The sequence below is a fragment of the Tympanuchus pallidicinctus genome, unplaced genomic scaffold, assembly GCF_026119805.1.
Source record: "Tympanuchus pallidicinctus isolate F22 unplaced genomic scaffold, pur_lepc_1.0 scaffold47, whole genome shotgun sequence".
In the NCBI taxonomy this organism is placed as follows: domain Eukaryota; kingdom Metazoa; phylum Chordata; class Aves; order Galliformes; family Phasianidae; genus Tympanuchus; species Tympanuchus pallidicinctus.
The window spans coordinates 274,588-302,170 of NW_026294766.1; the positions used below are offsets into that span (position 1 = coordinate 274,588).

The 27,583-nt window shown below is 52.9% G+C and overlaps 2 protein-coding genes across 2 annotated transcripts; both read left to right on the forward strand.

The window, feature by feature from the left end:
• Positions 1-213: 213 nt before the first annotated feature.
• LOC128090467 (keratin, type II cytoskeletal 1-like) lies at positions 214-4,888 on the forward strand. Its single transcript, XM_052702831.1, has 7 exons — positions 214-420; positions 1,303-1,520; positions 1,796-1,856; positions 2,229-2,324; positions 2,650-2,814; positions 4,239-4,364; positions 4,664-4,888. Exons 1-7 carry the CDS (start codon positions 214-216, stop codon positions 4,886-4,888), a joined length of 1,098 nt encoding a protein of 365 aa, XP_052558791.1.
• Positions 4,889-13,906: 9,018 nt separating this feature from the next.
• LOC128090468 (keratin, type II cytoskeletal 1-like) lies at positions 13,907-27,409 on the forward strand. Its single transcript, XM_052702833.1, has 11 exons — positions 13,907-13,964; positions 14,012-14,056; positions 23,121-23,260; positions 23,868-24,079; positions 24,259-24,319; positions 24,531-24,626; positions 24,901-25,065; positions 25,441-25,566; positions 26,233-26,453; positions 26,975-27,003; positions 27,183-27,409. The coding sequence occupies exons 1-11, from the start codon at positions 13,907-13,909 to the stop codon at positions 27,407-27,409; spliced, it is 1,380 nt and encodes a 459-aa protein (XP_052558793.1).
• The last annotated feature ends 174 nt before the right edge of the window (positions 27,410-27,583 follow it).

The following is a 27,583-nucleotide window of genomic DNA, read 5'->3' on the forward strand; positions in this document are numbered from 1 at the left end:
TATGGCTACGGCAGCAGGAGCCTCCACAACCTCAGTGGGTTTAGGAACTTTTCTACTGGTGGAATCTATGAAGGAGATGGAGGAGGGTACGGAAGGCACTGGGGGTACTATGATGGGAGATACCTGGACAGGGACTTAGGGAGAAGAGGGTATTTTGTAGGGGATTTTCAAGGTGGGGAAGGTAGGACGTATGGAGGAGGCTCAAGCAGGGGAATGCTCAGTGGAGGCCTTCGTGAGCAAGGGACTGGGCAGGGCTTGAGACACACTGCTGCTGGTGGAGGCATCAAGGAGGTCCATGTCAACACCAACCTGCTGAGGCCAACAAAAGTGCAAGTTGACCCTGAGTTCCAGAGAATGCGGTCAGATGAGAAAGAGCAGATTAAGACACTCAACAACAAATTCGCATCGTTCATTGATAAGGTGAGTCCCTGTTCTTTCTTTGCTTGTCATGGAGTGGGAAACACCAGAGCTGCTTCTTATTGGTCCAACCAATGCATCTGGTTCTCCTCTGCAACCTCATCCTCTGCCCCAAAATCTCTGCACTGTCTGGATTCCCTTCTGCCTTAATGGCTTACTGCAAACGCTGTTGTGTGAATCATGTTTAGCTGTGGAATAGGAATCTCTGTGTCATGTCTTGTGGCAGGACAGTAACGAACTACTGCATTGTTGCCAACATATCAGCTCATTTTGACTTTTGAGGAAATGGGTTTGTGATACTCCAGGGCCTACGAATTGTTTGTGCTAGCAAGAGAAACAGATGGTGGACTTGAGCATCCTTGAGGTTTTCTGTTTCTATTTCTCAAGCCGAGCAAAACGTTTCATTTCTCCCAACCATAAAACATGGACTTATTTGCTTGGAGATTTTCCAGATGCCCCCCGCATCATTCTTTACCTCTTTCCTTGGTCTATATTCAGAACTTCCACCTCTGTATGATTTTACCTTCTCAGTCATTCCTACACACATGCACAGGGGAAAAACAGCCTGAAAAACACTTCCACCCACACAGACAAAGGTGTGTGCCTTTGTTTGGGTGTTCACGTGTGTCTGCATAGGGTGGCAGCTGGTGCCATTTGTTACACATGAAGACATAAGAGCCTCTTGTATTACCGTACAGAAAAGGTGTCGGTTACACCCAGCTGTTTTAACCATGCTTAATCCTAAAAAATGGGGTCACTTTGACTCTTTCTTCTTTATTTTAAACCTTCTGCATGAGAGCTGCCAGCATACAGTCTTGTTTGTTGTCCCTACACTGATGTCAGTGCTTCCCAGTGGCTGAGGTGCTCCTGTGTTTTGCCTTCCAGGTTCAATGCCTGGAGAGGCAGAACCAGGCTCTGATGACCAAATGGGAACTGCTGCAGCAGCAAAGCTCGCAGCCGGAGGAGAGCAGAAGCATCACCTCCTTCTTCCAGTCCTACATCAATAACCTGCAGAGGCAGCTGGACACGCTGCGGAGCCAGAAGGAGCAGCTGGATCCAGAAGCCTATGAAATACTTCAGCTTGTTGAAGATTACAAAAAGAGGTGAATAGTCACTAAACCAGGACAAGGCATACGGTAGAGCTGGAGTTTTCCCAGGCAGTGGTATCATGCTTTGGGATGGCATGGCTTTCTGGTCTCCACGCACGCTGTAGACTTGAGAACACTGCTCTGTGGTAGGCTTGTTTGGGGCTTTTGGAGCTGAAGTTGAAAGAAAGTTCAACATGTCCACTGTTCGGATGATTCTCTTTTGTTTAAGATCCATTTGGCTGAAGAATTCAGATAGGCAATTAGCTACCTGTTTCTTCTCTCTGCTACAGATTTGAGGACGAAATCAACAAGCACGCATCTAAAGAAGAGGAATATGTGGAGCTTAAAAAGGTGAAGTAACTCAAGACACTGGGTTAAACCAAAGCCATGGAAATAAAAGAGTAACTGGTTGGTTGTTGAAGTTTTCAGAAATAGGGATTATCCTCACTTCCTTTTTCTAGAGACAGAATGGAGAGAAATCACTTCTTCCAGTGAATGTCTTTGTTCTGTGTAAGATGTGTATTTAAAAGTCTCCGTCTGTTTCCATTCACTGAAGCCTAGAGGAGAGATTGTTATTAAGGTCTGAAGTTGAGGAAAATAAATCTAGCACGAAGATCTGTGTGCTCCAGGAATGAAAGACTGAAATCAAGCTTTGTATGATCTGTGATTCAGAAAGGAGTCGGCCGTCAAAAGAACATAAATAAGTGTTGGTTTCTTTCACAGGAACTGGACAGTGCCTACATGAGAAAAATGGAGTTTGAAGTTCGAGTGGAAATTCTGAAGCAGGAGCTTGAGTTCCTCAGATGCTTATATGAGGCGGTGAGTACATTTCTTGGGTCAGGAGCACAGACACCCTTTGGAAGCTGCAGGAAAATTCTCCTGAGCAGGACTTGGTGTGCAGGGTGGTGCTGTAGATGGAACCACTCCTGATTTAATAATGTTGTGGGTTTTTTTAATCTGTCAATGAAAAAAGGGGCTGAAAGAGACATGGGAAAACTGAAACTGGGGATGGAGCAGCAGGACTTGAGGGAGGCTGGGATATTCCAGCGGGTAACTGGCCAGAAGGTCCAATTTCAGTCCTCATGACAGGACCCAAACTGCTTGTCTGAACTGTGAAAATCCAAAAATCTTGTTTTCCTTGCAGGAGCTGTCCCAGCTGCAAACAGTAGTTGACAACACCAATGTCATTCTGTCCATGAACAATGGCAGAGAAGTGAACATGGACAGCATCATTGAAGAAGTCCGGCAGGAGTATGAGAGAATTGCTCAGAAAGGCAAAGATGAAGTCAATGCCATGTACCAAGGCAGGGTGAGTAGACATATCACAGAATCACAGAATCACAGAATCACCTGGGCTGGAAGGGACCTCAAGGATCATGTAGTTCCAACCCCCCTGCCCAGCAGGGCCACCAAACATCCACATTGAGATCAGGTTGCCCAGGACCCCGTCCAACCTGGCCTTGAACACGTCCAAGGACGGGGCATCCACAACCTCCCTGGGCAGCCCGTTCCAGGGCCTAAGCACTCTCCTTGTAAAGAACTTCCCCCTAACATCCAACCTAAATCTTCCCTCCCTCAACTTGGATCCATTTCCCCTCGTCCTGCTGTTGTCAGCTCTTTTGAAGAGTTTACTCCCCTCCTGGGTGTAGGTTCCCTTCAGATATTGATAGGCTGCAATGAGGTCACTCCGCAGCCTTCTCTTCTCCAGGCTGAACAAGCCCAGCTCCCTCAGCCTGTCCTCATAGGGGAGGTGCTCCAGCCCCCTGCTCATCTCAGTCGCCCTCCTCTGGACCCTTTCCAAAATCTCAATGTCTTTCTTGTACTGAGGGCTTCACACCTGGACACAGGACTCCAGATGGGGCCTCACAAGAGCCAAGTAGAGAGGGACGATCACCTCCCTGTCCCTGCTGACCACCCCTCTCCTGATGGAGCCCAGGATCCCATTTGCCTTTCGAGCTGCCAGAGCGCACTGCTGGCTCATGTTAAGTCTCTCGTCCATCAGGACCCCCAGGTCCTTCTCTGCCGAGCTGCTCTCAAGGCCCACTCCTCCCAGCCTGTACGGGTGCCTGGGGTTCTTCCGGCCCAAATGCAAAACCTTGCACTTTGCCGTGTTGAACCTCATTAGGTTCACCCGAGCCCAGCCCTCCAGCCTGTCGAGGTCCCTCTGAATGGCATCCCTTCCTTCCACCGTATCAACCGCACCACTCAGCTTGTTGTCGTCAGCAAACTTGCTGAGGGTGCACTCAATTCCCTCATCGATGTCATTAATAAAGATGTTAAAGAGCACCGGTCCCAAGACAGACCCTTGGGGGACACCACTTGTTACCGGCCTCCACCTGGACATAGAGCCACTGACCACCACCCTCTGTCTGCCGCCTTTCAACCAATTGCTTATCCATCGGGGTCGCCCACCCATCAAATCCACTTCCCTCCAATTTGGAGATGAGGATGTGGTGGGGGACCATGTCAAAGGCCTTGCTCAGGTCCAGGTAAATGACATCGGTCACCTTCCCTTTGTCCACCAATGCCGTCACTCCATCATAGAAGGCCACAAGATTAGTTAGGCATGACCTTCCTTTGGTGAAGCCGTGCTGGCTGTCTCGGACCCACGACCCTGAGATTAAGAGTCTCATGCTCTACCGACTGAGCTAGACTCATATGAATGAGTCTCCCTTACTTAGGGTTAATTGATCCAGAAACCAACATGTCCATTCTCTTCTCTCTACCCATCAGTACCAGGACCTTCAGAACATGTGGGTGAATCAGCGAGAGCAACTGAGAAGCAGTTACCAGGAAATCCAAGAACTTACCAGGCAGATCCAAAGATTGCAGCCGGAAATTGAAATAGTCAGGAAAGAGGTAAAGCTGATACATTCCAACAAGACTAAACTATTCTTGCCACTCTTACATGGAGAGAAAGTGGAGAATAATGTAGCCTGCCGTTTGGAGGCAAAGCTAAAGATGATATTTTCAAAATGAAGAAAATTTGAATTTGGAGTGCCTACTGGGATTTAATTTCAATTGATTTACCCAGTCTAATGTTGTATCTTCTAAGCTTTGTCATTGCGGTCTTTTAATTTCCAAGAAAAATGAGGAGGGCTTGAAAATCCCAGTCCCACTGGAAGAAAAGGGACAAATTCTATTTATGCCCTCTGCAGAATGACAGACACCAAGAGGCTATCAGAGATGCTGAGCAGCGTGGGAGCTCTGCAGTCAAAGACGGACAGAAAAAGCTTCAGGAGCTGGAGAACGCTTTGCAGCAGGCCAGGGAAGACCTGGGTCGAATTCTCCATGATTATCAGGAGCTTCTGAATGCAAAATTGGCCCTGGATGTTGAAATTGCCATGTACAGGTCACTGCTTGAGGAGGAGGAGACCAGGTAGGCACAGACTGCTCATCATAAGTAGCAGCAACCTATCCCATGCTACGATCCATCACTTGGTCTTAGATGAGTTCCTACCTGGAAGGGTCGAAATCTTTGTTTGCCTATTGATAGCACCTAGGATTATTTTCATGTTTGGTAGTTCCATCTTCTCAATGTCACTTTTTGTTCACAGGATACAGGAAGGTGTGCCAGCTAATGTCCGTAAGTATCTTCAGGTTTCGGAGTTCTTAAAGGCACTGTTAGTATTTTGCTTGCAGTATGCTTAACACCGACTGCCAGAACGATGCCATGTAATTCTAGATTAGTTTCCTAGGAAAAACAAACAAGTGGCACTCCCTCATGAGTGGGAAAGTGCATGTATATGTGCATGTAAATATCAACATATGTCAACCTTGATTTTAAATTTATTGGTCAAATTCTAACAAGTTCAGCCAAACACATAGGAAATAGAGGAAAGTTCAGTATGTCCATGTAGTGAATGTAAAAAGCAATTGAAATAGTCCTAAAAAATTTCTGTAAGTAGAAAATCAACTGAAGGAGAGATCAACAAGGGCTCACTCATGATCTTTCCAGAAGACCCAGACATGCCGACATGAAAGCTAATATGCAACTTATGATTACGGAAGTCAATGCTAGAAGAATAAGTTTGATATGTATTTACTTCTTGCAGGTGTTGTTACACACAGTGAGAGCAGTGCAAGTGGCTTTGGAAGAGAACATGGTGACTTCAACAGAGGAAAGGAAGAGATGAGCTCTGATGATAGCAACAGGACAATATGGACAGAGACAAGAACGGGAGGGGGAAGTGACAGTGGAAGACGAAGTGATACGGGATCAACACATGGCAGTAGAAGAGAAGAAGGAAGAGAAGAAAGGCAATATCATACTGGAAGGAGCTCAGGGTCGGGATCTGGATCTGGGTATGCATCAGGAGGGAGAATTAGCACAGGAGGATCCTCATACAGAGGTGGCCACAGCTCTGGAGGCTTTGGGTCGAGCTCCGGCAGTGGCCGAAGCAGTCCTCACGGTGGAGGGCTGAGCTCTGGAGGGAGCAGTGGCTCTGGCAGGAGAGGGTCCATTTCGGGAGAAGGAGGGAGCTCAGGTCATGGGGGATCGAGCTACGGCAGTGGAAGTGGAGGCTCCATCTGTGGAGGAGGAGGCTCTGGCTCTGGCTCTGGCTCTGGCTCTGGGTCAGGTTCTGGAGGAAGCTTTGGCAGTGGTGGGTCCTCGTCTGGAGGTGGCCACAGCTCCGGAGGCTTTGGGTCGAGCTCTGGCAGTGGATCTGGCAGGAGGGGGTCTATTTCTGGAGGAGGTGGAAGCTCAGGTCATGGTGGTTCCAGCTATGGCAGTGGAAGTGGAGGCTCTATCTGTAGAGGAGGAAGCTCTGGCTCTGGGTCGGGATCTGGGGGTGGCTTTGGCAGTGGTGGTTCGTCACCTGGAGGTGGCCACGGCTCTGGAGGCTTTGGGTCGAGCTCCGGCAGTGGCCGAAGCAGTCCTCACGGTGGAGGGCTGAGCTCTGGAGGGAGCAGTGGCTCTGGCAGGAGAGGGTCCATTTCGGGAGAAGGAGGGAGCTCAGGTCATGGGGGATCGAGCTATGGCAGTGGAAGTGGAGGCTCCATCTGTGGAGGAGGAGGCTCTGGCTCTGGCTCTGGGTCAGGTTCTGGAGGAAGCTTTGGCAGTGGTGGGTCCTCGTCTGGAGGTGGCCACAGCTCCGGAGGCTTTGGGTCGAGCTCTGGCAGTGGATCTGGCAGGAGGGGGTCTATTTCTGGAGGAGGTGGAAGCTCAGGTCATGGCGGTTCCAGCTATGGCAGTGGAAGTGGAGGCTCTATCTGTAGAGGAGGAAGCTCTGGCTCTGGGTCGGGATCTGGGGGTGGCTTTGGCAGTGGTGGTTCGTCACCAGGAGGTGGCCACAGCTCTGGAGGCTTTGGGTCGAGCTCCGGCAGTGGCCGAAGCAGTCCTCACGGTGGAGGGCTGAGCTCTGGAGGGAGCAGTGGCTCTGGCAGGAGAGGGTCCATTTCGGGAGAAGGAGGGAGCTCAGGTCATGGGGGATCGAGCTATGGCAGTGGAAGTGGAGGCTCCATCTGTGGAGGAGGAGGCTCTGGCTCTGGCTCTGGGTCAGGTTCTGGAGGAAGCTTTGGCAGTGGTGGGTCCTCGTCTGGAGGTGGCCACAGCTCCGGAGGCTTTGGGTCGAGCTCTGGCAGTGGATCTGGCAGGAGGGGGTCTATTTCTGGAGGAGGTGGAAGCTCAGGTCATGGCGGTTCCAGCTATGGCAGTGGAAGTGGAGGCTCTATCTGTAGAGGAGGAAGCTCTGGCTCTGGGTCGGGATCTGGGGGTGGCTTTGGCAGTGGTGGTTCGTCACCAGGAGTTGGCCACAGCTCTGGAGGCTTTGGGTCGAGCTCCGGCAGTGGCCGAAGCAGTCCTCACGGTGGAGGGCTGAGCTCTGGAGGGAGCAGTGGCTCTGGCAGGAGAGGGTCCATTTCGGGAGAAGGAGGGAGCTCAGGTCATGGGGGATCGAGCTACGGCAGTGGAAGTGGAGGCTCCATCTGTGGAGGAGGAGACTCTGGCTCTGGCTCTGGGTCAGGTTCTGGAGGAAGCTTTGGCAGTGGTGGGTCCTCGTCTGGAGGTGGCCACAGCTCCGGAGGCTTTGGGTCGAGCTCTGGCAGTGGATCTGGCAGGAGGGGGTCTATTTCTGGAGGAGGTGGAAGCTCAGGTCATGGTGGTTCCAGCTATGGCAGTGGAAGTGGAGGCTCTATCTGTAGAGGAGGAAGCTCTGGCTCTGGGTCGGGATCTGGGGGTGGCTTTGGCAGTGGTGGTTCGTCACCTGGAGGTGGCCACGGCTCTGGAGGCTTTGGGTCGAGCTCCGGCAGTGGCCGAAGCAGTCCTCACGGTGGAGGGCTGAGCTCTGGAGGGAGCAGTGGCTCTGGCAGGAGAGGGTCCATTTCGGGAGAAGGAGGGAGCTCAGGTCATGGGGGATCGAGCTACGGCAGTGGAAGTGGAGGCTCCATCTGTGGAGGAGGAGGCTCTGGCTCTGGCTCTGGCTCTGGGTCAGGTTCTGGAGGAAGCTTTGGCAGTGGTGGGTCCTCGTCTGGAGGTGGCCACAGCTCCGGAGGCTTTGGGTCGAGCTCTGGCAGTGGATCTGGCAGGAGGGGGTCTATTTCTGGAGGAGGTGGAAGCTCAGGTCATGGCGGTTCCAGCTATGGCAGTGGAAGTGGAGGCTCTATCTGTAGAGGAGGAAGCTCTGGCTCTGGGTCGGGATCTGGGGGTGGCTTTGGCAGTGGTGGTTCGTCACCAGGAGGTGGCCACAGCTCTGGAGGCTTTGGGTCGAGCTCCGGCAGTGGCCGAAGCAGTCCTCACGGTGGAGGGCTGAGCTCTGGAGGGAGCAGTGGCTCTGGCAGGAGAGGGTCCATTTCGGGAGAAGGAGGGAGCTCAGGTCATGGGGGATCGAGCTACGGCAGTGGAAGTGGAGGCTCCATCTGTGGAGGAGGAGGCTCTGGCTCTGGCTCTGGGTCAGGTTCTGGAGGAAGCTTTGGCAGTGGTGGGTCCTCGTCTGGAGGTGGCCACAGCTCCGGAGGCTTTGGGTCGAGCTCTGGCAGTGGATCTGGCAGGAGGGGGTCTATTTCTGGAGGAGGTGGAAGCTCAGGTCATGGCGGTTCCAGCTATGGCAGTGGAAGTGGAGGCTCTATCTGTAGAGGAGGAAGCTCTGGCTCTGGGTCGGGATCTGGGGGTGGCTTTGGCAGTGGTGGTTCGTCACCAGGAGTTGGCCACAGCTCTGGAGGCTTTGGGTCGAGCTCCGGCAGTGGCCGAAGCAGTCCTCACGGTGGAGGGCTGAGCTCTGGAGGGAGCAGTGGCTCTGGCAGGAGAGGGTCCATTTCGGGAGAAGGAGGGAGCTCAGGTCATGGGGGATCGAGCTATGGCAGTGGAAGTGGAGGCTCCATCTGTGGAGGAGGAGGCTCTGGCTCTGGCTCTGGCTCTGGCTCTGGGTCAGGTTCTGGAGGAAGCTTTGGCAGTGGTGGGTCCTCGTCTGGAGGTGGCCACAGCTCCGGAGGCTTTGGGTCGAGCTCTGGCAGTGGATCTGGCAGGAGGGGGTCTATTTCTGGAGGAGGTGGAAGCTCAGGTCATGGCGGTTCCAGCTATGGCAGTGGAAGTGGAGGCTCTATCTGTAGAGGAGGAAGCTCTGGCTCTGGGTCGGGATCTGGGGGTGGCTTTGGCAGTGGTGGTTCGTCACCAGGAGTTGGCCACAGCTCTGGAGGCTTTGGGTCGAGCTCCGGCAGTGGCCGAAGCAGTCCTCACGGTGGAGGGCTGAGCTCTGGAGGGAGCAGTGGCTCTGGCAGGAGAGGGTCCATTTCGGGAGAAGGAGGGAGCTCAGGTCATGGGGGATCGAGCTACGGCAGTGGAAGTGGAGGCTCCATCTGTGGAGGAGGAGGCTCTGGCTCTGGCTCTGGGTCAGGTTCTGGAGGAAGCTTTGGCAGTGGTGGGTCCTCGTCTGGAGGTGGCCACAGCTCCGGAGGCTTTGGGTCGAGCTCTGGCAGTGGATCTGGCAGGAGGGGGTCTATTTCTGGAGGAGGTGGAAGCTCAGGTCATGGCGGTTCCAGCTATGGCAGTGGAAGTGGAGGCTCTATCTGTAGAGGAGGAAGCTCTGGCTCTGGGTCGGGATCTGGGGGTGGCTTTGGCAGTGGTGGTTCGTCACCTGGAGGTGGCCACGGCTCTGGAGGCTTTGGGTCGAGCTCCGGCAGTGGCCGAAGCAGTCCTCACGGTGGAGGGCTGAGCTCTGGAGGGAGCAGTGGCTCTGGCAGGAGAGGGTCCATTTCGGGAGAAGGAGGGAGCTCAGGTCATGGGGGATCGAGCTACGGCAGTGGAAGTGGAGGCTCCATCTGTGGAGGAGGAGGCTCTGGCTCTGGCTCTGGGTCAGGTTCTGGAGGAAGCTTTGGCAGTGGTGGGTCCTCGTCTGGAGGTGGCCACAGCTCCGGAGGCTTTGGGTCGAGCTCTGGCAGTGGATCTGGCAGGAGGGGGTCTATTTCTGGAGGAGGTGGAAGCTCAGGTCATGGCGGTTCCAGCTATGGCAGTGGAAGTGGAGGCTCTATCTGTAGAGGAGGAAGCTCTGGCTCTGGGTCGGGATCTGGGGGTGGCTTTGGCAGTGGTGGTTCGTCACCAGGAGTTGGCCACAGCTCTGGAGGCTTTGGGTCGAGCTCTGGCAGTGGCCGAAGCAGTCCTCACGGTGGAGGGCTGAGCTCTGGAGGGAGCAGTGGCTCTGGCAGGAGAGGGTCCATTTCGGGAGAAGGAGGGAGCTCAGGTCATGGGGGATCGAGCTATGGCAGTGGAAGTGGAGGCTCCATCTGTGGAGGAGGAGGCTCTGGCTCTGGCTCTGGGTCAGGTTCTGGAGGAAGCTTTGGCAGTGGTGGGTCCTCGTCTGGAGGTGGCCACAGCTCCGGAGGCTTTGGGTCGAGCTCTGGCAGTGGATCTGGCAGGAGGGGGTCTATTTCTGGAGGAGGTGGAAGCTCAGGTCATGGCGGTTCCAGCTATGGCAGTGGAAGTGGAGGCTCTATCTGTAGAGGAGGAAGCTCTGGCTCTGGGTCGGGATCTGGGGGTGGCTTTGGCAGTGGTGGTTCGTCACCAGGAGTTGGCCACAGCTCTGGAGGCTTTGGGTCGAGCTCCGGCAGTGGCCGAAGCAGTCCTCACGGTGGAGGGCTGAGCTCTGGAGGGAGCAGTGGCTCTGGCAGGAGAGGGTCCATTTCGGGAGAAGGAGGGAGCTCAGGTCATGGGGGATCGAGCTACGGCAGTGGAAGTGGAGGCTCCATCTGTGGAGGAGGAGGCTCTGGCTCTGGCTCTGGGTCAGGTTCTGGAGGAAGCTTTGGCAGTGGTGGGTCCTCGTCTGGAGGTGGCCACAGCTCCGGAGGCTTTGGGTCGAGCTCTGGCAGTGGATCTGGCAGGAGGGGGTCTATTTCTGGAGGAGGTGGAAGCTCAGGTCATGGCGGTTCCAGCTATGGCAGTGGAAGTGGAGGCTCTATCTGTAGAGGAGGAAGCTCTGGCTCTGGGTCGGGATCTGGGGGTGGCTTTGGCAGTGGTGGTTCGTCACCAGGAGTTGGCCACAGCTCTGGAGGCTTTGGGTCGAGCTCCGGCAGTGGCCGAAGCAGTCCTCACGGTGGAGGGCTGAGCTCTGGAGGGAGCAGTGGCTCTGGCAGGAGAGGGTCCATTTCGGGAGAAGGAGGGAGCTCAGGTCATGGGGGATCGAGCTACGGCAGTGGAAGTGGAGGCTCCATCTGTGGAGGAGGAGACTCTGGCTCTGGCTCTGGGTCAGGTTCTGGAGGAAGCTTTGGCAGTGGTGGGTCCTCGTCTGGAGGTGGCCACAGCTCCGGAGGCTTTGGGTCGAGCTCTGGCAGTGGATCTGGCAGGAGGGGGTCTATTTCTGGAGGAGGTGGAAGCTCAGGTCATGGTGGTTCCAGCTATGGCAGTGGAAGTGGAGGCTCTATCTGTAGAGGAGGAAGCTCTGGCTCTGGGTCGGGATCTGGGGGTGGCTTTGGCAGTGGTGGTTCGTCACCTGGAGGTGGCCACGGCTCTGGAGGCTTTGGGTCGAGCTCCGGCAGTGGCCGAAGCAGTCCTCACGGTGGAGGGCTGAGCTCTGGAGGGAGCAGTGGCTCTGGCAGGAGAGGGTCCATTTCGGGAGAAGGAGGGAGCTCAGGTCATGGGGGATCGAGCTACGGCAGTGGAAGTGGAGGCTCCATCTGTGGAGGAGGAGGCTCTGGCTCTGGCTCTGGGTCAGGTTCTGGAGGAAGCTTTGGCAGTGGTGGGTCCTCGTCTGGAGGTGGCCACAGCTCCGGAGGCTTTGGGTCGAGCTCTGGCAGTGGATCTGGCAGGAGGGGGTCTATTTCTGGAGGAGGTGGAAGCTCAGGTCATGGCGGTTCCAGCTATGGCAGTGGAAGTGGAGGCTCTATCTGTAGAGGAGGAAGCTCTGGCTCTGGGTCGGGATCTGGGGGTGGCTTTGGCAGTGGTGGTTCGTCACCAGGAGTTGGCCACAGCTCTGGAGGCTTTGGGTCGAGCTCTGGCAGTGGCCGAAGCAGTCCTCACGGTGGAGGGCTGAGCTCTGGAGGGAGCAGTGGCTCTGGCAGGAGAGGGTCCATTTCGGGAGAAGGAGGGAGCTCAGGTCATGGGGGATCGAGCTATGGCAGTGGAAGTGGAGGCTCCATCTGTGGAGGAGGAGGCTCTGGCTCTGGCTCTGGGTCAGGTTCTGGAGGAAGCTTTGGCAGTGGTGGGTCCTCGTCTGGAGGTGGCCACAGCTCCGGAGGCTTTGGGTCGAGCTCTGGCAGTGGATCTGGCAGGAGGGGGTCTATTTCTGGAGGAGGTGGAAGCTCAGGTCATGGCGGTTCCAGCTATGGCAGTGGAAGTGGAGGCTCTATCTGTAGAGGAGGAAGCTCTGGCTCTGGGTCGGGATCTGGGGGTGGCTTTGGCAGTGGTGGTTCGTCACCAGGAGTTGGCCACAGCTCTGGAGGCTTTGGGTCGAGCTCCGGCAGTGGCCGAAGCAGTCCTCACGGTGGAGGGCTGAGCTCTGGAGGGAGCAGTGGCTCTGGCAGGAGAGGGTCCATTTCGGGAGAAGGAGGGAGCTCAGGTCATGGGGGATCGAGCTACGGCAGTGGAAGTGGAGGCTCCATCTGTGGAGGAGGAGGCTCTGGCTCTGGCTCTGGCTCTGGCTCTGGGTCAGGTTCTGGAGGAAGCTTTGGCAGTGGTGGGTCCTCGTCTGGAGGTGGCCACAGCTCCGGAGGCTTTGGGTCGAGCTCTGGCAGTGGATCTGGCAGGAGGGGGTCTATTTCTGGAGGAGGTGGAAGCTCAGGTCATGGCGGTTCCAGCTATGGCAGTGGAAGTGGAGGCTCTATCTGTAGAGGAGGAAGCTCTGGCTCTGGGTCGGGATCTGGGGGTGGCTTTGGCAGTGGTGGTTCGTCACCTGGAGGTGGCCACAGCTCTGGAGGCTTTGGGTCGAGCTCCGGCAGTGGCCGAAGCAGTCCTCACGGTGGAGGGCTGAGCTCTGGAGGGAGCAGTGGCTCTGGCAGGAGAGGGTCCATTTCGGGAGAAGGAGGGAGCTCAGGTCATGGGGGATCGAGCTACGGCAGTGGAAGTGGAGGCTCCATCTGTGGAGGAGGAGACTCTGGCTCTGGCTCTGGGTCAGGTTCTGGAGGAAGCTTTGGCAGTGGTGGGTCCTCGTCTGGAGGTGGCCACAGCTCCGGAGGCTTTGGGTCGAGCTCTGGCAGTGGATCTGGCAGGAGGGGGTCTATTTCTGGAGGAGGTGGAAGCTCAGGTCATGGCGGTTCCAGCTATGGCAGTGGAAGTGGAGGCTCTATCTGTAGAGGAGGAAGCTCTGGCTCTGGGTCGGGATCTGGGGGTGGCTTTGGCAGTGGTGGTTCGTCACCTGGAGGTGGCCACGGCTCTGGAGGCTTTGGGTCGAGCTCCGGCAGTGGCCGAAGCAGTCCTCACGGTGGAGGGCTGAGCTCTGGAGGGAGCAGTGGCTCTGGCAGGAGAGGGTCCATTTCGGGAGAAGGAGGGAGCTCAGGTCATGGGGGATCGAGCTACGGCAGTGGAAGTGGAGGCTCCATCTGTGGAGGAGGAGGCTCTGGCTCTGGCTCTGGGTCAGGTTCTGGAGGAAGCTTTGGCAGTGGTGGGTCCTCGTCTGGAGGTGGCCACAGCTCCGGAGGCTTTGGGTCGAGCTCTGGCAGTGGATCTGGCAGGAGGGGGTCTATTTCTGGAGGAGGTGGAAGCTCAGGTCATGGCGGTTCCAGCTATGGCAGTGGAAGTGGAGGCTCTATCTGTAGAGGAGGAAGCTCTGGCTCTGGGTCGGGATCTGGGGGTGGCTTTGGCAGTGGTGGTTCGTCACCAGGAGTTGGCCACAGCTCTGGAGGCTTTGGGTCGAGCTCTGGCAGTGGCCGAAGCAGTCCTCACGGTGGAGGGCTGAGCTCTGGAGGGAGCAGTGGCTCTGGCAGGAGAGGGTCCATTTCGGGAGAAGGAGGGAGCTCAGGTCATGGGGGATCGAGCTATGGCAGTGGAAGTGGAGGCTCCATCTGTGGAGGAGGAGGCTCTGGCTCAGGCTCTGGGTCAGGTTCTGGAGGAAGCTTTGGCAGTGGTGGGTCCTCGTCTGGAGGTGGCCACAGCTCCGGAGGCTTTGGGTCGAGCTCTGGCAGTGGATCTGGCAGGAGGGGGTCTATTTCTGGAGGAGGTGGAAGCTCAGGTCATGGCGGTTCCAGCTATGGCAGTGGAAGTGGAGGCTCTATCTGTAGAGGAGGAAGCTCTGGCTCTGGGTCGGGATCTGGGGGTGGCTTTGGCAGTGGTGGTTCGTCACCAGGAGTTGGCCACAGCTCTGGAGGCTTTGGGTCGAGCTCCGGCAGTGGCCGAAGCAGTCCTCACGGTGGAGGGCTGAGCTCTGGAGGGAGCAGTGGCTCTGGCAGGAGAGGGTCCATTTCGGGAGAAGGAGGGAGCTCAGGTCATGGGGGATCGAGCTACGGCAGTGGAAGTGGAGGCTCCATCTGTGGAGGAGGAGGCTCTGGCTCTGGCTCTGGGTCAGGTTCTGGAGGAAGCTTTGGCAGTGGTGGGTCCTCGTCTGGAGGTGGCCACAGCTCCGGAGGCTTTGGGTCGAGCTCTGGCAGTGGATCTGGCAGGAGGGGGTCTATTTCTGGAGGAGGTGGAAGCTCAGGTCATGGCGGTTCCAGCTATGGCAGTGGAAGTGGAGGCTCTATCTGTAGAGGAGGAAGCTCTGGCTCTGGGTCGGGATCTGGGGGTGGCTTTGGCAGTGGTGGTTCGTCACCAGGAGTTGGCCACAGCTCTGGAGGCTTTGGGTCGAGCTCCGGCAGTGGCCGAAGCAGTCCTCACGGTGCAGGGCTGAGCTCTGGAGGGAGCAGTGGCTCTGGCAGGAGAGGGTCCATTTCGGGAGAAGGAGGGAGCTCAGGTCATGGGGGATCGAGCTATGGCAGTGGAAGTGGAGGCTCCATCTGTGGAGGAGGAGGCTCTGGCTCTGGCTCTGGGTCAGGTTCTGGAGGAAGCTTTGGCAGTGGTGGGTCCTCGTCTGGAGGTGGCCACAGCTCCGGAGGCTTTGGGTCGAGCTCTGGCAGTGGATCTGGCAGGAGGGGGTCTATTTCTGGAGGAGGTGGAAGCTCAGGTCATGGCGGTTCCAGCTATGGCAGTGGAAGTGGAGGCTCTATCTGTAGAGGAGGAAGCTCTGGCTCTGGGTCGGGATCTGGGGGTGGCTTTGGCAGTGGTGGTTCGTCACCTGGAGGTGGCCACGGCTCTGGAGGCTTTGGGTCGAGCTCCGGCAGTGGCCGAAGCAGTCCTCACGGTGGAGGACTGAGCTCTGGAGGGAGCAGTGGCTCTGGCAGGAGAGGGTCCATTTCGGGAGAAGGAGGGAGCTCAGGTCATGGGGGATCGAGCTACGGCAGTGGAAGTGGAGGCTCCATCTGTGGAGGAGGAGGCTCTGGCTCTGGCTCTGGCTCTGGCTCTGGGTCAGGTTCTGGAGGAAGCTTTGGCAGTGGTGGGTCCTCGTCTGGAGGTGGCCACAGCTCCGGAGGCTTTGGGTCGAGCTCTGGCAGTGGATCTGGCAGGAGGGGGTCTATTTCTGGAGGAGGTGGAAGCTCAGGTCATGGCGGTTCCAGCTATGGCAGTGGAAGTGGAGGCTCTATCTGTAGAGGAGGAAGCTCTGGCTCTGGGTCGGGATCTGGGGGTGGCTTTGGCAGTGGTGGTTCGTCACCAGGAGGTGGCCACAGCTCTGGAGGCTTTGGGTCGAGCTCCGGCAGTGGCCGAAGCAGTCCTCACGGTGGAGGGCTGAGCTCTGGAGGGAGCAGTGGCTCTGGCAGGAGAGGGTCCATTTCGGGAGAAGGAGGGAGCTCAGGTCATGGGGGATCGAGCTACGGCAGTGGAAGTGGAGGCTCCATCTGTGGAGGAGGAGACTCTGGCTCTGGCTCTGGGTCAGGTTCTGGAGGAAGCTTTGGCAGTGGTGGGTCCTCGTCTGGAGGTGGCCACAGCTCCGGAGGCTTTGGGTCGAGCTCTGGCAGTGGATCTGGCAGGAGGGGGTCTATTTCTGGAGGAGGTGGAAGCTCAGGTCATGGCGGTTCCAGCTATGGCAGTGGAAGTGGAGGCTCTATCTGTAGAGGAGGAAGCTCTGGCTCTGGGTCGGGATCTGGGGGTGGCTTTGGCAGTGGTGGTTCGTCACCTGGAGGTGGCCACAGCTCTGGAGGCTTTGGGTCGAGCTCCGGCAGTGGCCGAAGCAGTCCTCACGGTGGAGGGCTGAGCTCTGGAGGGAGCAGTGGCTCTGGCAGGAGAGGGTCCATTTCGGGAGAAGGAGGGAGCTCAGGTCATGGGGGATCGAGCTACGGCAGTGGAAGTGGAGGCTCCATCTGTGGAGGAGGAAGCTCTGGCTCTGGGTCGGGATCTGGGGGTGGCTTTGGAAGTGGTGGGTCGGTATCCCATGGTGCTCGATCTTTCAGTGGAGGATCTTGTATTTCTCCTGTTGGTCACAGCTCTGGTTTTTTGGGTTCAAGTTCTATTGGTGAAGGTTATGGCTATGATGGTTCTTGCTCTGTGGATATCTGTAGTTCTGGCACTGGGGGGTATGGCGTTGAAAGCGGGCATTTTTCTGGTGGCGATGTATCTTACCAGGCTGGTGGTGAGTGTGGCGGATTTGAATATTATGGTCCTAGGGTTGAAACTCGAGAATGCAGCTCTGAGGTTGAGCCATCTTGTCCTAGATGTTCATTCTCGTCTGGCTCGGTTTTTGGCTCAGAGACTTCTGATTTTTCTGGTGATCCTTACCACAAGTAATTTTTTCTGCTGGAATGGGAGAAAGGCTTTCCCCTTGCTTTCAATGCAAGTATGGCTTTTCTGTCCATCACTGGGTCACCTGTGACACCGACCATTTTTCTCCATATACAGCCATGTGCTGAATTCTCCAATCTGCTGCACCTCTCTCTTGTGACTGTGTTTTGATGATTTGTCTTGTTTCCTTAGTCTTTTTCTGTAATGGCCTGAGCCCTTCAGCTCATTCTGTCTGGTGTTTTTTCTTTGCCAACTAAAAGCTTGACACCCTGTCCTGTGTCTGTGTGTCTATTCGTGAGTGCAGCTCTGACATCTATGAGACTTTCGAACCAACTGAATGAAATACAAAAAACATTTTATGCAGACCTGATCCAAAGTCAGGGCAAATTTATTAGAAACAGGATAACTTTTGGTTGGTGGTGTGTAAGTGGACCATTTGCTGTGAAGAAGGGTTTCAGGGTACACGTTCCATTGGCCAAATCCACAACCAGGACACGTGGATCCATCTCAGTTCATGGAATCTCTCTATGAGGTTGGGTTTGGAAGGCATCTCTGGGCCCATCTAGTCCAACCCCTCTTCTCAAACAGGGCCACTCAGGTCACGGACCATGGGCCCAAGACAATATCCATGGTTTTTGGTTATTTTTGAGCAACCTTTTCCAGTCTTCGTACTTACAATTAAATATTTCCTACTATTTAGCTGGAAGCTCTTGTCTTGCAGTTTATGCTCATTTCCTCTTCTCCTGGCAATGGGCACCACTGCAAGGAGACCTGGCTCTATCCTATTTGCATCTTCTGATGATGGACAGAGCAGCTGAGGTTACCAGGAAGGTTTGTTCAAAAAGCTCAATGCAATGGTGTCATCTTAATTTAGCAACACTTAGATAACTGGAGTATCATAACCCACACCAGGAATATCTCTTGTCTATTCCCATTCAGAGAGAAAGTAGGAACCTCTAAACTGTTTTCCTAGGAAATCAGATTGTGAATAGCAGTGGGAAGGGCAACCAGTGGCAGCTCTTTTCTGGGGTGTGAGGTGTTCCCTAGGCAGGAAATCCACTGTGGAGATCCATCTACAAATGTCCATCAAATCATGAAAGCTAGTAGAGAAGATTCACAGACACAAAAGGCTAAATTGAACCTTAATGATGTGGTCTGGAAGCAGCTTGAAATGCCCTTCAAACAGGGAGGGCTAGGAAAATTTCAGGCAAAACTGAGTTATCACTGCTCTCACCCAACGCAGAAAGCCCCACACGTGTGGAAACTGCCAGCTGTTGCGAGGCTGTGCTGGAGGTTGTATTATCAAACCCTGATAAGATAAACTCAAGTTTTCATCCACACTGGCTCACACCCCGCAGGTTCAGTGTGTGGGTGGTGTGAGTGCACCTCAGCTTGCACAATGCCCTGCAGAGCTGTGCTCGGATAGCTGGGACACTTTGCTCGCCTTGTTAATGGCTGCTGCAATGCCAGGCACTGAAACAGCTCAATTCTTCAGGACCCAAGGGGCAAGTTACATCATTTTTACCTAACAGAGGAGATAAGACAATGCTCCTCTCCCACAGCAAAAACTGAAGGCCCCTTCTATTTTAAGTGCACCTTACAAAGTGTTGCTGGGCTTTTGTTTCACGCTTAAATTATGTAGAGAGGATGCCTGGAGCTTTTCATCTCTAATCCGTGCCATCAGAAGAAATAAAGAATTAATATGAACACTGTGGTCAGGTCTGTGGGTTTCTTTTTTTTCTGATGCATTCTGTAGAGTGAAAGGGAGAAAAGGAAGAAGGTAGAGTCAACGGAGAGAAACAAGCATTTCTGGAGGCAGTTCAAAAGGTCTAATTTGTGCATCCACCTTAGTGCAGGATGAATCACTGCTGGAGATCAGACAAACCATCTGCTTCAGTTGACTTTGCAGGAGCCTGGGAGACCAATGTGGAAGAGAGATTGCTAACCCTGACCTTATACGAGGGCTGGATCAGCATTTCCACCACGTTGCTTTAAGTACTGTTTACACACTGGTAGTACATAGCCTTGAGTGCTGGGCTAATTTTGTGAACGAATGGTTTGGAAAGGTACATCAAAACCTGTTCTGCTTGTCAGCTGAGCTATAATGATATCTCCAGTTTCTGGAGATGAGTGTTTTGGCAACTCTTTCTACACCAAATTACCTGTGTGTAAAGGAGTAAAAAATCTGACCTAGAATTTAACATATCTAATAATATAATATTAAAAAAAAAAATAAAATTGCAGAGAGTAGAGACCAGTGCCTACCTCTGCCCTCCTTCAGAGGGGGCTGTAGGGTCATGAGAAGCTATAGGGTCATGAGGGATTGTTGGGCCATAAGGGGTGGTAGGGCCATGAGGATCTGCAGGCCATGAGGGGCTGTAGGGCCATGAGGGGTTATAGGGCCATTTCTGCTCTCAGATGCCACCAGATGGCTAAGGTTGCACCCAGAGACATTTGGAATTTTGAAGGCTGAGTCAAAATCATGAGAACAAGGGCAGAAATTGAGACCTTCAGATCAACGTGTTAAAGACTTGAGGTGGGTAGAAGCAGTCAACTGTGAACGTGGCTGGCATGTAACACTGCAGGAAGGACACATGAACAGCCTGGGCCTCAGCATGGTGTGAGCATCCAGAAACTCTGACAGCAGGAGCAAAACTTCAGGTAGGAGGGGAGGACACCGAGATGGCGAAGATGACAGTAGGTCAGTGGTGGTAACTCTGCATTTAGAAAACATCCCAGGCTCACAGCCAACATCAGGGTACAAATCCATAAGGAATTTCACCTTCTTGCAAGACTGGGGACCTTGTCCCCACGCCGTCCTTCCTCCCAAACGTTGCCCTCTGCAGGAGGGAGCCAGCCCTTGCTAGCTATATCCTTGCAGAGTGTTGGAGGAGTTGTGATCAGGATCATGTCACCACCAAGAACTTAACCAGGAACCTTTCTGGGCAGGGCTGCTGAAGATGCAATAGATGCCACCACCTAGTGGGAGAAAGAAGTTGTGCTGCAGAGCTGGTTATGGAGCTCTCTCCCAACCTGACAGAGTTTGAAGCTTGTGCCCAGTTTGCCAGAACAAAAAGTTCCCTCCTGATTTACTTTGGCAGAAAGCCGTGAAATTAGTCACGGCAACATCAGAATTGTGGGTCTTCTATATTTACTGCTGGGCCTCTTTCCAAAATTCCTGGTGATTAGAAGAAAATTAGCGAGCTGTGATCACCTTAATAGCCATTCCCCTTTCTGCTAGGTGCTCGCAAACACATACAACTCCTATCACCTGCAAGAGGGCTGCAGTAGCTGGGATTGCTGTGACAGTGACATGGAGTCCCATCAGCAGGATGCAAGAGGAGAAGAGTTGTTGAATGCTAAACCTAGGTCATCTCTCTGAGCCAACGCCACACACAAATTCTAGCTCCTGCAGCAAGTTGGGTGGGACGAGGTGAAGCTGGGAGAGGAGGGCAGAGCTGACTGTACGTCCCATTAAAGCACTGCTGAGCAGCAGAAAACAACCAAAAGGCTCATGTGGCACTGCTGCCTTCTGGGGACTCAAAGTCATGGGGGGACATCAGGACTTGGAGTCAGAGGTGAGGCTGCTCCAGACAGATGAACCTTTTGCTGTGTCTAGGGGAGCAAAAACCAGAGTTCAGGAGTTTTACTCATCAAAGTGTGTCTAGGGAGAGAAAACTATTGAAAGCAGGAGCTATAACCCTGTGGGCTCTGCACCAACAAGGGAATAAAAGCTTGGAGCTAACCCTGAGAGGTGCAAACACTCATTGCCAGGCGGAGCACCATGAGATCTCTGCTCCTAAGGTGCAGCAGAGTCACCAAGCACCACAACAGCCCGTCTCCGGGCCACAGGATGCAGCAAGGAGTTCTGTGGGAGACCAAGGAGAGACAGCCTGGAAGCACAAGATGAGCATGGAGTTGGAGCAGCTCCAGGCCAAGTCCTCCTCCTGGGCTCTGATCCTGCTCTTCCAGCTGGGACTGCCATGGACTCTGCCAGTATTTAAGCAGGCAAGTGAGACACCCAGGGCTTCAATCATTCCTGCTCTTCTGTGCGTAGGTGTAATTGATAGTGCTGTCAAGAACCTGCAATTAAGCTGGTTGTCTTTCCAGCTACTGCATACCATCAATTATCTCTCTTGCTGGGCTAAGGGCAAACTGTTCCAGTGAAGAACATTTGCAAGTAATGAGGTACAAGAAAACCTTTGACATCAGCCGCTCCTCAGACAGAATACCAGCAAGGTTTCTGGTAACCAGTTTTGCTTTTCGTCAGTCTTCTTGTGAAAGGTGGCAAGAAAGCCTTCCAATGAAACCAGGAAATGAACAACAACAACAAAAAAATCTCCTTGCTAAAGCCAGGAAAGAAATAAACAAATGAAATCTTTCCTTCCTTCCTTCCTTCCTTCCTTCCTTCCTTCCTTCCTTCCTTCCTTCCTTCCTTCCTTCCTTCCTTCCTTCCTTTTTTCCAAAAATTGAAACATTTGGCTGCTTCATTGCCAAAAATATTGGTCAAGTTTTGAGCCTATTGAGAAGTTACACCTTAAGATGGCATAATAGAAGGGGAAAACCTCTTTTTCCAAACCCTCTGAAATGAAACCCTTTGCCTTTCTGTTTTGGAAGAGGCTTTAGAAAGATGCCACCAGGACAGAGATGTAATCTTGGCTCCACCCTGAGGCATTGTGAGGATCTCAGCAAAGGTATTAAAATTATCAGCCTTTTCTTCCCCATCTGTCAAGCAACCCTAATAAATCATTTTTATTTGCCTTGAGGTATCCTGAGTTTTAATTACAAGCTCAAATATAAAGGATAGTGACAGGGAATAGCCATAGAGTAGCTGTATTAATAAGGTGCGTGGTTTTGAATGGTTGCTGCTCCATTTGCTGCCTTCCCACCAAGGCCAAGCCTACCAGTGCTCCCAATTAAATGGTTAGCAAGCATCCAGCTAACAGCTTTGTGGCTAAGCTTTCTAGAGTATTTATTATCTTCAAGGAATCTTTTCTTTTTTTTTTTTTTTTTTTTTTTTTTTTGGTGGTGGTGTATTCTATACAATCAGGGTTAAAAACTTAGTGAGAAGATACAGCTGCACTTATCTGTACTTCTAAAAGTTGGGCATCTAAGCCTGACCTTGTCATTTTAGGCTTTCATTGCAGTCAGTGAAGAAGAGAAAGGCTCTCTGGAGAGCTATCTCAGCACAGCTTTGCATCGAAAGTTAGAGGAGGTGACTCATGCTCAACCAGTGATGTTCTTTAACAAGGGATGGTGTGTAGAGGGCTATGTAAAAAGAATTATTCACACTCCTGTGTGAGGAAATCTGTGTCCCAGTCCACCCCGTGTCCCAGCTTCGAGGTGTCGTGCCTGGTGGACACGTCCCATCTTTGCTACTCTGTGAAAGACTTGGAATTATAGAATCTTAGAATTATTAGGGCTGGAGAAGACCTCTAAGATCAGCAAGCCTAACCACCAGCCCATCCCCACCATGCCCACTCACAGGATCATTCAAGTTGGAAAAGACCTGCAAGATCTTCCAGTCCAGAGGTTGACTCAACCCACCATGCCTGCTGAGCCAGGTCCCTCAGTGCCACCAAGAGTCTCCATGGCTCTTGAACACCTCCAGCAATGGTGACTCCCACCACCTTCCTGGGCAGTCTGTGCCAGTGCCTGACCACTCTTTCTGAGAATAAATTTCCCTAATAACCAGTGCAAGACTCAGAGAATCCCAAGGGAGTGGCTACAAAAGGAGCAGATAATGCAAAACTCAGTTTTAATTTGCTGTCCAACAGAAAATTGCCCTACAAACTTTCCTTCACCGAGTGGGAGATTCTCTCAAGGGTGATTAATGGAAGGAAGGAAGACATGCTGAGAAAAAGAAGAATCCTTGCAAAACTCAGCCCACGGTGTCCTCAAGGCTGGGAAGGCAAGCAAAGCAATTTACAAACAGCAAAATTCCATAGGATTTCACAAATGTTCAGTATTAGGCATTGTTTTGCATATTTAAACCTATGAATTGCTGCCAGGTGAGGCAAACCTCGCAAAAACCCCAAATTATTTATCTGCCTTAACCAAGCCCTGCTCCTGAGATGTGTATAAAGGTGGTGCTCGGGGGTGGCAGAGCAGAGGGGCCCTTTTGGAGCTGCCTGCTCCACTCTCTTCCTGCAGCCCTGTGTCCTTCATCCTCTCTTGGGTTACATCAACCAGCATGAGCCAGCAGCTCGCAGCTGGAAGGGCTCTTCATGGAAGGAAGTTCTCAGCATCTTCTGCTGGTGGTGGCATGAGCTGCTGCCGGAGCAGTGCCTTCCCCTCCACTGCTCCGTTTGGAAGAGGTTATGGAACCTGGAGCAGCCAAAGCCTGCAAAACGTGGATGGGTGTAAATGGATTTCTTCTGGTGTTCGTGCCAGTGGAGAGGGCGGGAAGCATGGGAGAATGCTGGGCTTCCCCGGCTGTGGAAGGGAGGGCATTCGTGCAGTGCGTGTCAATGAGAACCTGCTGCGGCCGCTTGATGTGAAGATCGACCCCGAAATCCAGCGCATCCGAAGGCAGGAGAGAGAGCAAATGAGGAGCCTCAATAACCAGTTTGCCTGTTTGATTGACAAGGTGAGAGATGGGGAAAGATTAAGAGAGTGATGAGGTTTAAGTATAGAGGAAAGCTATTCGTGCTTGGATCTTTCATTCCTTTCCTTCTCCTGTCCCATTCTTTGTATCACAAGCTGTTTTAATACATATGGCTCCATTGCCATTAACTGTAAGTGCAGATCTAGCTGATAATGTAATTTTAATCTGATTACTATTATGCTTTGACAAGCTGCCATTAATGGCAGAAGGGAGCTGTTCCTCTAAGGGATCTGCCTGAACTCCTGCACTGCTGCCCTCTCTCTGTGCAGGTAGACCTTGTAAGCTGCATTGCCTCCTACTCACAAATGATGGTTTCCTTTATCAGCCTGCTGATCTGCTTAAAGAGCCCATGGTTCCTTAGCAGCCACAGAGGCTGTGGGGCTTTCTTGGAGAATGGCAGAGCAGCACGCCCAGCTTGCTTTAGCATTCTTGGGTGGCAAAGCCTCCAATGCTCCCCTTTTGTCCTTTTGTTGCCTTCAAACCATAATTTGTCCCTGGAGCACGAACTCAGGAGAGAATGTCTGTTCCCTCACATTTATCTGGTCCCCATATGATATGCCTTCACATGTGCTTTGCATTCTGAACTCAGGTGCAGCATCTGGAGCAGCAGAACAGGCTGCTGGCCACCAAATGGGCCCTCCTCCAAAAGCACCTCCTGCCATCCCAGAAGAATTTTAAGCACGTCTTCAACACTTTCATCTGCAGCCTTCAGAGGAGGCTGGACTCACTGCTGCACGAGCAGGAGCAGATGGAGCTGGAGCTGAACAACACTGAGAAGCTCATTGAAGAGGCCAAATGCAAGTGAGTTCCCAGGACAGAGAGCTGAAACAGCTTCTCCAGCCGGACTTCCTTTCGTCAGTACCAACAAACTTCTGTCTGATAAAGGCTGAGATCCCAAAGCACCCCAAACTCCCCCAGTACGCAGACAAGGCTGCAGCCTCAGGGTGACTCAGCAACTGGTCCCATCTCTTCCCCAACAGATATGAGCAGGAGGTGAACAGATGCACAGCTGCTGAGACTGAGCTTGTGCTGCTGAAGAAGGTAAGGAATTCGGGTGGGCAGAAAGGATGGGTTGAGGTATCCAAGGAATTTCCTCAGACCCAGTGCTTGCAAGACATGGGTCAGGTTTTGAGAATGCTGAAAGTCATTGGACAAGTGTGGATTCAGAAAAAATTCCCCATTACATCACCTAAACAAAATCTCTTAGGCTAAAAACTTAATGAAGTTACCCTTAATGCTGGAACCCTTTTAGGATGTGGACTGTGTCTACCTCACCAAAGCAGAGCTGGAAGCGAAACTGGAAACCCTCAAGCAGCAGACAGAGCTCCTGAAGTGTGTGTCTGCTCAGGTATGGATGCTCCTCTCCCATTCTTGCAGACGTTCCTGTAAACCTCTCCTTGTCTACCCTGATGTAGGCCTGATTAAACCAACCCAGCAGACTCCCTCTGAGAGGCAGTGGGAACAAGGAAGCCTTTGCGACCTTAAAAGAACTCCTTCTAGCTGCATGCATGACCAAATCAAGTGACAGCTCATGGGCTCTGGCTCCAGACAAACTCTCATTGATGGTGAATCACTGGAATGTGAGATAAGAAATGCTGACAGCTTCTTCTTATGGCTCCTAGGGAACTGCTGAGCTGGAGAAAAGTCTCTGTGACACCTCTGTTGTGGTGAAAATGGACAACAGCCAAAGCCTGGGCACAGAGGGCATCCTCAGGGGCATTGAGCTGTGGTATGAAGATGCAGCACAGAAAAGCAAGGCGGAATTGGAAGCACTGTACAGAGCTAGGGTAAGTTGTAACAACCAGGAACACATTGTTAGCTCTGTAGGTGCCAAATGTAGTAGCTCAGAGGCAATGACTTCACTCATTGTGTCTTGAGTATGTGACTTCCAGACTTAGCTTTCCATTCTTCTAAACCTGATGGAATCTCCAAGTCAGGAGATCATCCCCCAAATGCACACAGTGCAATAGGACAGCACTGAGCCGTGCAGGCAATGGAGAGGTGGTGGGTGAGTTGAGGGCTGCAGGAGGAATGCTCTGTTTGCTGCTGACAGCCTCAGGAGCTCTATGCATGAGAACTTTCCTCAAGTTTGGAAACAGAGGAAAGGCTCCTATGTTGCAAACACCACCAGTGCTTTCTGCCAGCTCTGTCTTTTCTGTCAGTACCAAGAGCTCGAGGAGGCAAAGAGGAAGCAATGCAGTGAACTGAAGTCCCACCAGCAAGAGATTGAGGAGCTGAGTTTTGTGATGCAGAGATGGCAGAGGGACCTTGAGAACGTGAAGAACCAGGTACAATGGGCTGCATTTACCCTTGAAAATGTACCTTCTTTTATCCTAAGTGTGGGATCCCAAGTCTTGTTTCTGCATCTCTTACGTTTCTTCTGCTTTCATGTAAGAGCATGGTCTCATTGCCATAAGGAACTCAGCATTGCCAAGCAGGGAAGAAGGGTTATTTGCTGGCCTATTCTCTGTTGGATTGATTGCAAAAAATCATGGAGCCATATTAGATGTTTGGAATTGCTACAGCACTCAAACAATTGCTTCAGTGAGAATTCCAGCGGGAGACAATGCTTCTGACACAGGTTCAAAGCATCCAATAGGTTGGGTGGAATTATGAGTCACCAGTAATTCAGCAAACATAGTAACCTGTGCAATTTTCAGACCATCTGATTCATTAAATATTTTATAACGGGAAGTAATGGAAAACCTTAATTATTAGTTCCAATTAGAACAAAGTGTTAGTATCCTCGAAGCAAAGCTTAGCACAGTAAGGAGACATGCTCAGCCTTTCTTTAGTATTTCAGAATCGATACTTGATTTTGGAAGCGTTTGGCTTTCGGAAAAACGGCACCAATAATTCCCAGATTACAAATAATTTCAGACTCCTGAAAGAGGAGAGAATTTAGGTTTTGCAGATGATTATGGAAAATAAGGATTCATTTATTGCCCACACAGGTGTCAACTCTGCAGACATCTGTTAGTGACACTGAGCAGCGTGGGGACCGTGCTCTGAAGGATGCGCAGGAGAAGCACAGTGAGCTGCAGAATGCCCTCCAGAAGGCCAAGGATGAGCTGGCTTGCATGCTGCAGAATTACCAGGAGCTGCTGAATGTCAAGCTGGCCCTGGACATTGAGATTGCCACCTATAAGACTTTGTTGGAGGGTGAAGAGAGCAGGTGGGTTCCTCTATAATGTGTGAGCAGTCTTCAGCCCCCAGGGCTCTAAGCGTAGACAAGAAGATTGGAAAACACTAGAGATGCAAGTTATGTGATGGATAATCTTCTGATAATGTTTGATGAGAGGTTAAGGAAACTGGCATTGTTCAGCCTGGAAAAGAGGAGGATCACAGGAGACTTTATTGCTCCCTTCAGCTCCCTGAAAAGAGGTTGTGGTGGGGTGGGGGTTGCTCTCTTCTCTCAGGTAGCAGTGGTAGGATGAGAGATAGGCCTCAAATTGTATCAGGGGAGAGTCAGGTTGGCTGTTAGGAACAATTTCTCCTCTGAAAGAGTGGTTATGCACCAGCACAGGCTGCTCAGGGAGGTGGTGTGGTCACTGTACTGGAGTGGTTCAAGAACCACGGAGATGTGGCACTGAGGGACGTGGTCAGTGGGCATGGTGGGATGGGTTGGGGGTGGACTGGATGGTCTTAGAGGTCTTTTCCAACCTTTAATGGTTCTATGATTTTCTTGCCCTTCAGGTTGCGCACTGAGTGCCCTGTGAGAATGTGTAAGTAAGCTCCAGGTTTTCCATTTTCCTTACAACACTACAAAAGCCAGGGGGTGATTTGCAGGGACATAAAGCAGGATTTGCATTATTCACATGGAAATAAGTCCCACTCAGTGGTTCAGTTTGTGTTTCCCCATGGCAGTGATCACGACACCGTGCAACACCTTCTCTGGCTGCAGCACTGGCCTGGGACATGGACCTCGTGCAGCCAGCAGAAGACGTGGGTCCTCCCCTGGTGCCAGCAGAGCATCCCAACCTGGGGATGATGGTGTCTATCACAAAGGGTCCACCAACGCTGCAGGCAAGAAATGTCTCCCCAGTGCTCCCAGATGCAGCTGCTTCCCAAGGGGCCACCAATGGAGCTGTGGAGGTGGGGCCCATGCTGGCCAGAGCTCAGCCCATGTGAGCACTGCTGAGCTCTGCTGTGGGACTGCAGGGAGCTCAGAGAGCTCAGCTCAGCCATCAGCACCGTGCTGGATAGGAGCGAGGATCTCAGCTGGGACGCCGTGCTCCAGGAGCACCACCCGTGTCTGAGCTCCAGATCTGAGAGGATGCAAGATCCAAAGTAGAGAATGAAAGC